This window comes from Neovison vison, chromosome 6, assembly GCF_020171115.1.
Source record: "Neovison vison isolate M4711 chromosome 6, ASM_NN_V1, whole genome shotgun sequence".
In the NCBI taxonomy this organism is placed as follows: Eukaryota; Metazoa; Chordata; class Mammalia; order Carnivora; family Mustelidae; genus Neogale; species Neogale vison.
Genome location: NC_058096.1, coordinates 68,655,861 through 68,670,791, shown reverse-complemented (window position 1 = coordinate 68,670,791; position 14,931 = coordinate 68,655,861). Strand labels below are relative to the sequence as shown.

The 14,931-nt window shown below is 37.3% G+C and overlaps 1 protein-coding gene across 11 annotated transcripts in view; it reads left to right on the top strand.

Moving 5' to 3' along the window:
- The window catches only part of TFDP2 (transcription factor Dp-2), a 184,877-nt gene that overhangs the window by 117,195 nt on the left and 52,751 nt on the right, over positions 1-14,931 (top strand). For 8 of the 11 annotated variants that reach the window (XM_044251513.1, XM_044251511.1, XM_044251509.1 and 5 more), the window contains one exon: positions 12,223-12,326. The exons of 1 other annotated variant lie outside the window; for it this stretch is intronic. In XM_044251513.1, the coding sequence (XP_044107448.1) occupies positions 12,223-12,326 (104 nt within the window). The remainder of the gene's footprint in view (positions 1-12,222; positions 12,327-14,931) is intronic. 2 more of the 11 variants (XM_044251510.1, XM_044251517.1) reach the window with 1 other exon arrangement.

Genomic DNA, 14,931 nt, shown 5'->3' with positions numbered 1-14,931 from the left:
AAATATCCTGGTTAGGTGGTCCATTTGGGGGATCCTAGAAGTCCTCTGTGTTCTGACAGCTGCAAAAACAGCTAAGCTTTTCTTCCATGCCTATGATATATAGGTATTTGCATTTCAGATCTTCTGTCCTTACCTATGTACTACAGACTGCTTGAATTCCCTTGTAGAAGCAAATATGGAGGGGGAGGTTCTAGAGGCCACTTGAACTATTAAACTTAGGAGATATTAGAAACTTTTTAAAAAAAAGATTTCATTTATTCATTTGAGAGAAAGAGAGCAAGACAGCACAAGTGAGGGGTGGGTGCAGTGGGCAGAGGGAGAGGGAGAAGCAGGCTCCTCTCTGAGCAGGGAGCCTGGCTCAGGGCTCCATCCCAGCACCTGGAATCATGACCTGAGCCAAAGGCAGACCCTTAACCAACTGAGCCACCCAGGCACCAATATTAGGAACTTTTATCTTCTGTTTCTTACGTCTCCCATTTGTAGCGATGCTGCGGTTTGGTTATGTAGATATACTCTGTTTTACATATCTTGGCATTTCCAGTTGGGTATGTTGCCATTTTTCAAATTATGTGTTATTAATGTGTTTTACTTATAAAGATATTGCATTGCATTATTGGGCCTGAGTTATTTGTCAAATAAAGGTGATAAATATTGTTTCTATTCTAGTCCACTCTTCAGTGACATACATTGCTTTCTAGATGACTGGCTGAAATTAGAAATATAGTTTTAAGATATAGAATCTTTTTTCCTTGCAAAATGAATTGACCTGTCCTAGAATTGACCTGTGACTTGACCTCATTAGTAGTTTATGTGAAACCAGTTGATAATCTTTTACAGCACTTATTAACAAATAGTTAAAAGGGTAATACAGAAAGGAAAAATGCGTGACACTCCTGTTCTGACTCTGCTTATTCTCTGGTGGAAATGTTAATCAGGAATGAAATAAAAGCATGTGATGCTGTCACATAAATAGGCAGATCTGTGGAGCAGAATAGAACATCAGTAAATTGACCCAAATAAGTAAATGATCAAGGTAACATTTCAGGGCAACATGGGGGAAGGGGAGCAGATTATTTATTAAAAATAGACATCTGAGGGGCTAGGTGGCTCAGTCAGTTAAGCATCTGCCTTCAGCTCAGGTCATGATCCCAGGGTTCTGCGATTGAGCCCTGCATTGGGAACCCTGCTCAGTGGGGAGACTGCTTCTCCCTCTCCCACTCCCCCTGCTTGTGTTCAGTCTTTCTCTGTGTCCCTCTCTGTCAAATAAATAATATCTTAAAAATAGCTATCGGGAGCGGGGGCGGGGGGGAACCTGGATGGCTCAATCAGTTAAGCCTCTGCCTTTAACTCACCTCCTGATCTCAGGGTCCTGGGATGGAGCCCCAAGTTCAGGAGTCTGCTTGCCCCTCTTCCTCTGCCCCTTCCTGTGTGCTTGTGCATATGCGCACTCTCTCTTTTTCAAATAAATAAGATATATTTTTTAAAGATTTCATTCATTAAAAAAAAAAGATTTCATTCATTTATTTGACAGAGAGTGAGCACAAGCAGGGGGAGCAGCACAGGGAGAGGGAGAAGCAGACTCTCCACAGAGTGTGGAGCCCATGTGGGGCTTGATCCTAGGACCCTGGTATTGTGACCTGAGCTGGGGCAGATGCATAACTGACTGAGCCACCTAGGTACCCCAATAAATAAAACATACTTTTTTAAAAAGAGCCATCTGAGGGAAAAATATTGTATGTTTTATTTCTCACATCAAATAAATTCCAGATGTCAAGGATGTTACATTTTAAATGAAGGCATTAATGTATTATAAGAAAACACGGGGGATGTTTAATACAAGCTTAGTATATAACTAAGTTTTTAAAGAACAGTATAGCCAACTGGAAATACCAAACCCGTAAGATAAGTAAAATGTAACATGTCTGTATATAACATATACCTCTAAGGAGGGAAATAAAGATAAATAAACTTTGTAGTTACTCAGACCTTCATATTTATTTTTAAACATACTTACAGACCTTCTTGTATATGACACAAAAATCACACAGAAAAGGAATTAGTATAAAATTGACTACATTTTTGGGACATTTGGGTGGCTAAGTCAGTTAAGCATCTGACTTGATGTCGGTTGTGGTCAGGATCTCAGGGTTGTGGAATTGAGCCTGCCCTCGGCTCTGTGCTGGGTGTGGAGCCTACTTAGGATTTTCTCTCTCCCTCTGCCCCTGCCCTCCCCACTCTCTCACTCTCTCTCTAAAAAAAGAACAAAAAACAACCCCACTACATTCTTTAAAAATACACAAAGAAAATCATATATAAAAGTAAAAGGCAGATTCAAATTGGGAAAAATATTTGCATCAGGCATAACAAAGAATATACTTATTTTTTCAATATTTAAAGAGAGTCTACTAGTAAAAAAAATCACAGTCAACAGAAAGGTGGGCATATTTTCAGGAAAAATGTAGATGATTTTTAAATAAAACATGTCAGCCTTATTCATTATAATAAATTAGAACCAAAATGAAACAAGAACCGTTTTTAACCTAAAAGTTGACAAAATTTGATTAACACACTGAGTGGTAAGGATACGTAGAAATGGACATTTTTATACATTTTTTAAAAATTTTTTATACATTTCAGTATGAAGGGTGAATTGGTGCAGTCATTTGGTACAACCAGTATGTGTAAAGACATGAATAATCATTATAGTAGTGCTTATAGTAATAAAGGATTTTATTATTATTTGTAATATTAAAAGCTTTTCCGTTACTAAGGGATTGATAAATAAACATGTAGATCCATAAAAAGTAATACTGTATGGTTAACAAAGTAATATTGAGGCAAAACTACATATACAGGTATGGAAAGACAACTAAGATAGATACAGTATTAAGTGGGAAAAAAGCAACATGCAAACTGATATAGTATTCAGCTATATGTGAAGGAAAAAAGGACGTTTATGCATATATGTTTGTTTATGTTAGAATCTTTCCGGAAGTTTATATACAGCCTGGCACCAGTAGACATCAGTAGGGAAGGGAATGATTAGGCTGGAGATAGAAGGAGACGTAGTTTTCACACTATACTTGTGTTTCATGTGTCTTGTGAATTTGTATCATATGCTTCCATCCAGACATTCATGTATTCATTCATGTATTCATTTTCATGCAACAGTATTTGTTTATGTCTCAGGCAGGGTGTGCTAGGTGCTGGAGATACAACAGTGGATGAGATAATGAAGTGCCCCTGTCCTTACGGAACTTAAATTCTGGGAGTGGGTGGGCTGTGGACAGATAATAATCACCCCGAAGATACAGATGTAGTGAAAAGAAGGGCCATATGCACCCCAGTGTTCATAGCAGCAATGTCCACAATTGCTAAACTGTAGAAGGAGTCGAGATGCCCTTCAGCAGACAAATGGATAAAGAAGATGTGGTCCCTATATACAGTGAAATATTACTCAGCCATCAGAAAGGAGGAATACTCAACTTTTGCATCAACATGGACAGGACTGGAGGAGATTGTGCTGAGTGAAATAAGTCAAGCAGAGAAAGTCAATCATCATATGCTTTCACTTATTTGTGGAGCATAAGGAATAGCATGGAGGACATTAGGAGAAGGAAAGGAAAAACAAATTGGGGGAAATCAGAGGGGAGACAAACCATGAGAGACTGTGGACTCTGGGAAACAAACTGAGGGTTTTAGAGGGGAGAGGATGGGAGGTTAAAAGAGCCTGGTGGTGGGTATTAAGGAGGGCACGTATTGCATGGAGCACTGGGTATTATACCCAAACAATGAATCTTGGAACACTGCGTCAAAAACTAATGATGTGTACTGTATGGTGACTAACATAACATCATAAAAAATTAAAAATTAAGAAAAAAACTATATTCGCATGAGGACTTAAGGCATTTGAAGGTTCCAAACAGTGAATGTCTGTGTGTGTGTGTGTGTGTGTGTGTGTCTAGGCTTGGTCAGAGCATTTTAGATGGTGCTGGCCTCATTTCTTGGGTAGGGGAAGAAAATAGACATCTCATTACAGATTTAATCCATTCCCATTTTAAATGTAGATGATTGGCCCTTCGTGTATACACTCCTGTAGTCTTGGCTGATTTTCTATCTAGCTCTTGGTTCACATTCAGCCTGGAAGGTGCTTTTACTCACAGCCAACACCTAGGGATTACTGGTGAGTTCCCCCTCTTGCCCTTTGTGAGAGAATGAGAGGTTTAGTGTCTGGTATGTGATTAAAACACGGTTGGTCCTCTTGTCCCTGAGTCTGTGTGGCTGCCTTGGATAAATGTGTGGATGGGTAGTCAGGGCAACTCTCTCCCCTGGCTGGTTAAGAAGCCTTCATTCTGGAGGACCTAGTTTGGAAGCACATCAAAGGAATGGAAATGGACACAGAGGGAACGAGGACTTTCTTCGTGTTGAAAATAAAATAACGTTGAGAATAAAGTATCTAGCAAGATCTCTTCGCAAGCTGGCAGTCTCAGGACTTAGAAAGGCCTTTTGGCTTGGGTAGTGGGAAACCTCCATTGGCTACATCTGGGGGCCAAGTAAGCAAGAGGCCTTCATTCTTCCTTCTAGATTTGGATTTCTCTTGCCTTTTCTATCATGGGAAACACACACACACACACGCACACATACACACGCACACAAGTGATTTAGGGTTAGCAGATTGGTTCTCCCAGCTGATGATGTATTTGAAAATGGTCATTGGAGCAGTATTCCTTGAAAGAGCTCTTTCTACACTGACCAGGTCCTAGAGCTTAGTGCATGTGTGTGACCTGTCTGCTCTTTAGCATGAAGACATCTCTGTTACCCAGGGGAGGGGGCAAGCTGGCTACCAGTCATGGCATTTAAAACAGCAGGACAAGAACCAAGACTTAGAAGCAGGAGGGGAAATCAGAATAAAGAAAATAAGTCATCATCATCACCTAAGCAAGTAAATATTAATAGGCCATATATCATCACATAGAGATAAGGGCTCTGGTAAAGAATCATAGTAAATTAGAAGTGCTTATATAGAATGGTCAGGCATCTGATGTGATGACCAAACCAGAGACTAGAAGGAAGCTAGGGAATAAGGCAAGTAAATATCTGAGGGAAGAAAGCAAAAGGATTGTATAATCTGTAATTAGCCTCTTGATAGTAAGTATGAAATTGCGTAGGTCACTCCCCCCCCCTTTTTTTTATTAAGGTATAATTTGCATGTAGTGGAGCCTAACCCCTTTAGCCTAGCATGATATGACTTTGACAAACACCTACACCACCATAAACTAGGTCATTCTCTTAACTATTAAGGGCTGAAGGTTAGCTTTTCCTTTGGAGTGGGACCCTGTATGTGTATGGGATATACCACTGTTTCTGATTTGAGATTTTTATAAACCCATTAAATAGGTATACACTTTCTTAGAGTAAGTTATTAATTTGATTCTTCTAAGAGGATGTGACAATAGGCTTGGGTGAAGGTTTTTCCAAAAACTAATTCAGGCCAAAAAAAAAAAAAAAATTTTTTTTTTCCAGAAAGTCAGTACTGTGAAAAAATAACTTACATTGGCATCATGTAGACAAACCACAGTTATTTCACTGAATTTTTTATTTTAATTGGACATATTGAAGGTGACTAGCTGGAACAGGAACCCCTTTAAGAATTATGAGTGAAAGAAATCTTTGGTGTCTAGACAATTCTAATGGAAAACAGAAAGATTCTAATTACTCAGAAAATCGAAATAAAATTTTGAGCCAAAATTGTGTGCCTGTGCCAAGATTTGGCTAAGTTTTTAACTCTTTTTCCAAGCCACTTCCCTAGGTGATTGATCTCATTTAGTTAATGCAGAGAATTGCCAAAACCCAAATTCAGGCAGGTCTTTAAATTTTTGTTTTTAATAAATACACCAACTGCCAGGAATTGGCTTCTGGATAGTATCAAGCCCCTGTTGCCAAGGAGCTATGAATTAAGGCCAGGTACTTAGGAAAAATTCTTTACACTTGGTTTGGTTTACTTCTCTTAACCTACCTGAAATGTTGGGATACTGGATGTTTATAACCAATTTAAATATGTCCTTTTGAGTCAAAAAAGTTCTGTTTCTGCTTGAACCTAGTTGATTTGATGAAAGTAAACAATTGTCTAAATGCATGGTTTTTATTTCTGGGTATTATAATTATTGAAATCCAAAAAACCTTGGATTTCAATTTCTCATCTTATACAAAGTTATTGCTTCCAAAGCAGATTTCATTTTTACTAATTATAAAACACAAATACCTCATTTATAGATTTTTATCTTGTTTCAGTAGCTGTGACTGAATCTCATGCTATTTCCCTCCCTCCCTCCTTCTCTCTTTTCCTTCCAGAATGGCAGTAACTTTTTAAATTATAAAATATGCATCTTCTTAAGATGTTTTTTCAAGTAATGAATACGTATGAAACAATTAAAACATTTCCCCCAAACTCTTAGCAGAGCTAACCTTTCTTACATTTGTTGTTTATCTTGCCATACTTTTTATGCTTTATATAACTTATGAGTATGTAGTTTATAGGTAAAGGGAGTCATACTAATCATAGCCTCGTAAAATGGGAACATTTTTCCATGGCTAATAACGTCCTTAAAATTCTGTTTTAGGAACAATGTAATATTCCATCGTACACATGTACCAAAAGATGTTTATACATTTAAATTGTTTCTAGGTTTTTGCCTTTATCTATAATGTTGCAGTTCTAGGACATGTATAACTGTTCTTATCTGCTTAGTTTATTAGGATACATATCCAGCAGAGGAATTGCTGCTGAGAGGGTCTTCCTATTATTGGGAATTAATTGTGATGCTGATGCAGAGGCCAGGGATCAGCTTGCCACTTAGGCAATGGAGAGCAGTTGAAAGGACATTTGTTGAAGTAGAAAGAGACTTTAAAATGTGTATAATTGTTTTTAAAGCACTTATTTAAAATGATATCCTCTAAGAGACCAGACCCATTACTCCTCTTTAGTTATATTGTCAGACTGCCCTCCAAAAAGACTGTCCAATATCCCTCCCACCAACAACGTGTTAGCTGCTTGAGTGCAGGGGATAGTGTTTAGCATTAGTACTTAACATCTAGTAGGTGCCAAGTAAGTATTTTGTAAATGCACCCATTATGCCACATTTTTACCAACTCAGGATGTTATCAGACTTCTTAATCTTTATCAGCCTGGTACATGAAATTGTTTCTTTTTTTTTTTAGTGTAATTTTTTTAAAAATTAAAATCAAGCATCTTTTCATGTGATTATTGACATTTGGGTTTCTTCATGGCCTCAGCTTATTTTTGTATTGAGTTATTTTACTGTTATTGACTCAGAAGTGGGAAATTAAGTAAATAAAAGTTTTTCAGGCTAGTAATCTAATGACATATATATTGCAAATTTGTTTACCAAGTCTGAGGTTTGTCTCAAGTATATTAGGTCTTTCGCTATTTAGGAAACATTTTTTTTTTTAAGATTTTATTATTTATTTGACAGAGATGACAAGTAGGCAGAGAGGCAGGCAGAGAGAGGAGGAAGCAGGTTCCCTGCTGAGCAGAGAGTCTGATGCGGGGCTCGATCCCAGGACCCTGGGATCATGACCTGAGCCAAAGGCAGAGGCTTTACCCACTGAGCTACCCTGGCGCCCCGGAAACATTTATTTTTTGATAGTCCCATCTGTCAGTCTCTTTTCACTTAAGATTTCTAAATTCTAGAATATGCTCAGAAGGGCTTCTTCATCCCCAAATTACAAAAACTATTATTACCTTCTTTTAATACTTTAATGGCTTTAATTTTTTTTAAGATTTTATTAACTTGACAGAGAGCGTGTGCATGCACATCAGCAGGGGGAGGGGCATAGGGAGAAGGAGAGGGTGAGAAGCAGGCTTCCCCTGAGCAGAGAGCTCTATGCAGAACTCTGTCCTAAGACTCTGAGATCATGACCTGAGCCGAAGGCAGATGCTTAACCGACTGAGCCACCCAGGCATTATGTCTTAAATTTTTTTTTTTCATTTTGCAATATATATTTTTTGCTTCAAGTGTGTTCTTTTTTTTTCTCCAATTTATTTATTTTCAGAAAAACAGTATTCATTATTTTTTCCATTATGTCTTAAATTTTTATGTGTAAATATTTGATCTTTCGGGAATTGATTTTTGTACAAGATGAGAAATTGAAATCCAAGGTTTCTTTTACCCAAGTGGACAGTTTCTTATCTCAAAAACATTTCTCCTGGTGTGCCTTTTTTTTTTTTAATTGAAGTGCAGCTGATGTACAGTGTTTTATTTTTCAGATACACAACCAAGAACATTTTATTAAGTAATCCGCCCTTTCCCATATTGATTTGAAATGCTGTCTTTACCATATATAACATTTTTGTATATACAAGAAGTAATTTCTGGACTTTAATTTCTGTTTTGTCACTTTTTTTATTTGCTTCTTAGCAATATCACATTATTTCTTACACTTCAGCTGTGTAATAATTTTGAAATCTAGGTAGGCTAAAGTTCCTCTCTTCCCTGTTACTCCTTCTTTTAAAAAATTTCTTGGCTGTTCTCTGCCTTTACTCTTCCAGATGCACTTTAGAATCAATTTGTCAACTTTATTAAGTTCCCTCTAAATTCTTTTGGTATTAACTGGCATGGCAGATCTGGGTTTAATGATGTTTTTCATTTTGTTTTGACCCGAGTTTTATATTCTTAATTTTCCTCTAGTGTCAGGTTTAAAATCAGAGTCAATCTGTTCCCTAACCTTAATTTGTCTTTTTTGTGTTTCTTGTTCACTGCTTTTTGCTGGTTTTTGATTTTTGCTTTAACAGTTTATCAGAAGTGATCTCATCTTAAACATTCAGCATCACTAAAGTCATTTCTTAAAACCATCTGAGAAGACAAATACCACATGGTTTAACTTACATGTGGAATGTTAAAAACTAAATGAACAAAGAAAAGCAGAAACAGATTCATAAGTACAGAGAACAAACCAGTGGTTTCCAGAAGGGAGGGGGTCTGGGGATAGATGAAATAGGTGAAAGGTACTAAGAAGTATAAACTTCTGGTTATAAAATAAGTCACAGGGTTGTAACATACAGTATGGAGAATATTAAGTCAATAATACTGTAATAATGTTGTGTGGTGACAGATAGTAACTGCACTTACCATGATAAGCATTTTGTAATATATGTAACTATCAAATCCCTATGTTGTACTCCTGAAACTAATATACTATATGTCAGCTGTACTTCAATTAAAAAAAAAAAAAAAACCTGAGAGCCAGACTTTTGTAGGGCTGTGCTCTTCCTCACATGCCTGTCCTGCCTGGGGCTAGGTTGATGGCACATGTCTATCAATTACATAGCTGTTCTCCTTCACCCTAGAATCATAGATAATTATTCTCTAGTTAGGGTGAATTCTTAAATAGGTGAATACCCATATTTGGGAATTTGATAATAACTTTTATCTTTAGCACTTGGTAAGATATGTATATTATATAAAAACAAAAATCAGCTTCATGGTTACAGAGGAAGGAAACTTTATTTGATATCCTGGTTGTTCAAAATAATAAAAGACCTAGCATTTAAATTTATTTCAGAATCAGTATAAGTTATGGTACCAGTTAAAATGTAACAAAAAAATACAGTTTACACCACATTACAGGAAATACGGCATCCAGATTAGAAAAGGTGATAGCTCCAATCTATGCTAATCAGTTTTATATTTCTGTGTGCCTATTCTGTGCCAGGAACTAAACCAGGCACTAGGATACAAAGCTGAGAGACATAGCCCACTTAAAACTATGTAAATGATAGCTAGAACAAGCAAATGATCATAGGTTTTATGAAAAAGTCAGAAGAAGGGCATCCAGGAACTAGACCACAGAGGCTGGGAACAGCTTGTAAGAGGAGGTGGCACCACACAGAGCAGAGGCTTGGGAGGTAGGGCTGTGGCCCTCTCTATCTCTGGCATGTTGTACACATTCTTTAACTTCATTCTGTCTCAGTTTCTAAATGTGTAAAATGGAGACGGTAATAATACATTTTATTCTGTTCTCCTAAGCACTAGCAAGATGATGTATATATGGGAAGCCTCTAGAACAGACTCTGGCACACAGTAATGACTTAGAAAATGGTATGGAATGCCATTTTAAATGCTAGGCAGTAAGAGAGACTTCCAGCAGAAGGAAAGGTGTGTGCCAGAACTAGAGTGGTTGAGCTGGGGCCTTTCTGGAATTGCAAAATATTAACCTGACTGGAGTGGAGGGAGTAGCTGAAGATGAAGCTGGGAAGGGAGGCAGGGGTGAGATCTCTAGATAGAAGCTGTTGTTGAGGAATCTGAGGGAAGCATTGAAAGTGTTGTAGAATCTTTGAAGGCCTAAAGTAGGGGAGTGTCCAGAACAGTTTTCCCTAGTTGAAAGACTGGTTTGTTACAGATTTGTGGAGGGGCTAGCAAAACTGTTTGAAGTAGCATTTCCAGTTAGAGTGGTAGTGCTCAGCCCTGCCTGCACGTTGGAACCTTCTGGACAACTTTCAGCAGTTTGAGCCCAGGTTTGCACCCGACTAGTTTTATCAGCAGTTCTGGGGGATGGGACTGAGGCATTGGTATTTTTTATTGAGTCCTAGATAATTTCATTGCACAGCCACAATAGTGAATCACTGAGTTAGATGGTAAGTGTGTTAGAATCAGATTTGATAACGTTTCAAATTAAACCAGTGTCAGCAACATAAAGGATCCAGAGTAAGGAGATAAATAGGATACGGTGGTCAGTTGAATGAGGGAGGGGGTTGATTATTTCTGGACTGGGTCACTGGGATGGTAATGATCATCTACCAAGACTCAATCATATACCAAGAAAATGAAGGAGAAACAGATTTGGCTATTAGACCTTGTTGAGTGTGGGTGTTGAGGGAAAATGATACAGGGCAAATGGGCAGAAAGAAACTGAAGGGGAGGAGCTGATGGTGCAGTTGAAAACCTAGGAGACAGTAGATAATTGATAAGTGAGACCCCTGAGAAGATAGGACATGCAGAGACATGAAAGAAATCATTTATATGAGAATTTCCACTCAGAGAGAAAAAAGTAAAAAATAGGTGAGGATGCAGACAGGTTCACAGGTCAGGGAAGAGAAGCTATAGTATAGACTGATGGCCTGATTTCCTCACTGAAGGAAACAGGAGTATTTGCTGAGAATCAGGTGAGAAGAGGGGATTAAGGAGTCTGGGCAAGTGCTTGGAGATACAAGGGGGCCATCTGAAGAAGGAGGGGTCTTGTCCTGCTCTTAAATGCCTTCTTTCCCCCTAGAGTTTCAGTATTGAATCTCTTTCACATACTTTCTGGGTAGTCTCCTTTGTTACATTAGATTATTAAGAAAAACATTGATAAACTGAAGTTTGTCCAGAGTGGTGAAGTAGTTGACACAGTTCAGAAAGTTATCAGTTAACGTTTCATTTCTGGGGTAGCACTTAGCTACCTTAATTTCAAATTTAAAGTGTTGAAATCACCTGAAAACACTGTGCACATCTCACTGTTTTCAGTATCATTAGGTAGCATCATATTTTTTTCTAAATACCAACTCATTTGCAAGCATGTTAATTCTTAGTGTAAATATTTTCTATTATACTATAAATTCTAATAGATATTTTAGTTCCTATCTACTTAATACTTTTTTTGGTTCTATGATGTCTATAAAGATCTAACTAGATTTCTCAACTCTAACATAAACTATGATTTGCAGTATGTATTTAAATATTTTTTCCTCTAAAAACCCACTAAAAGTTTAGTAATTAATTGTCAGGCAGAGTGAACCATTTATTTTACAGCTTTCCTATTTAGCAGAACTAATTGTATTCCCTACAAAAAAGCAATCATTAGAATGGTTTTTCCGTAAGGCTTCTTGTTTTAACTTAATTATTAAAATAATTATAGGGGCACCTGGGTGGCTCAGTGGGTTAAGCCTCTGCCTTCAGCTCAGGTCGTGATCTCAGGGTCCTGGGATCGAGCCCCGCATTAGGCGCTCTGCTAAGCAGGGAGTCTGCTTCCCCCTCCGCCCTCTGCTTGCCTCTCTGCCTACTTGTGATCTCCGTCTGTCAAATGAATAAATAAAATCTTTAAAAAAAATAAAATAAAATAATTATATATTACTGAAACAAAACTGGGGTTACGACCATGAATGTATAGATAGAAGGGGACCTTGATATTGCAGGACATTAACCTAGTATTTTGATATCATTTCAGGTAACATTTCATTTGTTGCATTTCCAGTTTCCAGCACCAACTCACCAACAAAGATTTTACCAAAAACCTTAGGACCAATAAATGTGAATGTTGGACCCCAAATGGTAAGAAAACCATCAAATCTTAGAATTTGACATTTTGCTCAGGCAAGACTAATTTAAAAGATAATTGTACTAAAGATGCTGAACAAAAATTCCAGTTCACTTCTTAACTTACGCACTTTTTAAAGTTTTGTTTTTATCAGAATGTATCTGATTAAATCTTGAGAAAAAGAAAGACGGTTGTGCTCTTCATTGTTTAATTTTCATGTAATTGAGTCTGGATTCTGGATATGTAATATCAAGGTTTTTGCTTGCTCCCTGTGGTAGGCTTCTCTTGTTTTTAGTTTGATTAAATTGATTAGAAATCTGTTGTGTTTTATGTTCTCCTCTTTTTTTCCTTATAAAATAACCTTTACTGCCCTAAGCTTTGTACTCTCATATAAATTGAATATGACCCAGCAGTTAATCTATATCCAGAGCTATCAATCTTTAGCAGTAGAAATAATGAATGAAAAGTGGAAAATATTTAACTGTTTCTCTGGAGGCATTCCATTAATTATGCTAGAGCTTGGGGCGCCTGGGTGGCTCAGCAGATTAAAGCCTCTGCCTTTGGCTCAGGTCATGATCCCAGGATCCTGGGATCGAGGCCTGCGTCGGGCTCTCTGCTCAGAGGGAATCTGCTTTCTCCTCTCTCTCTCTCTCTCTCTCTCTGCCTGCCTCTCCGCCTTCTAGTGATCTCTGTCTGTCAAATAAATAAATAAAATCTTTTTTTAAAAAAATTATGCTAGAACTTGAAGTATATAACACTTACAGAAAAGCCTTACTTTTAAACAAAGTGACATGTAATTACCCTGAAAACTATACTTAATTTAATGGTCTCAGCCACCTTTAGCAAAAGTTTGTAAACGCTTGAACAGTAACTCTTCATTGTTAGTGCTTGTGTGGTCTCATCTATAGAGCAGGAAGGATAAATTTTGCCCATGATACTCAGTATTGTGGACTCTGTTAAATGCAGAATTATTTAAGCAAAAAATATATCTTAACATACTTAGTGGCTTCAGCAAATCTTCAGGAGTTTAAGACATTCAAGACATGACATTTTTCTTGATCACTTGAGGACTGTTAATTACCTACAGAATTCAAACTAAAGATATCTCACAATTTACTATAACTATGTGAAGAATGTAGTCTAGCTCCAAACCTCAGGGGACCTAAGTTCAGGTAAGTGTCCCCATTTCAAGGTAGTTCAGGGTATATTTCAGACATTGACTAAGCTTTTGCTTCTCACCAGCCACTGAAAAGTAGGTGTAAATGAGATAAGGCACCTAACTTTAAAGTCTGTATTTTGAAATGTGATTATATAAATACCAAAATTAAATAAATGTCCCTGAACTCTTAGAGTTTCTCCCTCACAGTCCTCTGTTTCGAGAGACTGTTTCCTGTCAGTATTTTAGGGATACTGCTGTGGCTTAAATTCTTTTGGAAACAGTTTTTCTTTTTGTTGTCAATTTGAGCTACCGTGCATGCCGTTACTGTTATACCTCAGTTCTGACAATGATAAAGTAGTCTTGTACACACACTACTTACCTCATCACTACAAACCTCAGAAACAGCAAAAGAAAGGTCAGAAGAAGGAAGGGAGATTTGGGGTTCCTCATTAAACCAGATCTTAATTTGTGTCCTTAATACTGAGGTGCTTTTTCTAGTTCTCAGTTCTTAGACAGAAATGAGAGCTTTTTTTTTTACTTCCTAATTGTTATAGAATCCCAGTTAGAGCCATTTCTATCTTCTTTTGTTTATTTCTTTTGAATAGTGTCCCCTCACCTTCACTCTCTCATCCATGATTTAAAAGCATTTTTTTAAAGTTGGAAAACCCTTGAATAAAACCTTGTTCTTTTTTAAAACCTGCTTCTCTCTGTTGTCTTTCTCTATTTGTGCTAAAAATTTCACGTCTCTAGCCAAATCTTAATGGTAGATAGAAATTTCAAAAAGTCTTAAGAAAAAGGTTGTTTTCTGTGTTTATAGAAACTAGTTTCATGTAACTGTTTTAGTTTGGAATACTTGCTCTTTACTTAAAGGTATCTTGTCATATACTCTCATAACCATCTTTATTAAAGATGGTTAAAAAGGACATGTTTCTTACAGTAAAACTAATATTTTGTGAAATAATAAAGTCCTTTAATGTAATACTTTATAATTACTTAGACTCTTTTTCCCTTTAGAATATAAAAGCTCTTGGGGTACCTCGGTGGCTCAGTGGGTTAAAGCCTCTGCCTTCAGCTCAGGTCATGATCCCAGAGTCCTGGGATCGAGCCCTGCATCAGGCTCTCTGCTCGGCAGGGAGCCTGCTTCCCTTCCTCTCTCTGCCTGCCTCTCTGCCTGCTTGTGATCTCTCTCTATCAAATAAATAAATAAAATCTTTAAAAAAAAAAAAAGAATACAGAAGCTCTCTTGGCTTTGCTTGCTTGCTTGCTTGCTTGCTTTTGAAGTATCATTGACACAGAATGTTACATTAGTTTGGACAACTCTGTACTTCATGCTGTTCACCACCAGTGTAGCTACCATACAAGACTGTAACAATTTCTTGGCTATTCTTACTGTAGATGGCAGTAGTATGTAAGATATATTGATTGAAGGCAGAAAACCTTCAGAATGAGGTTCAATTACT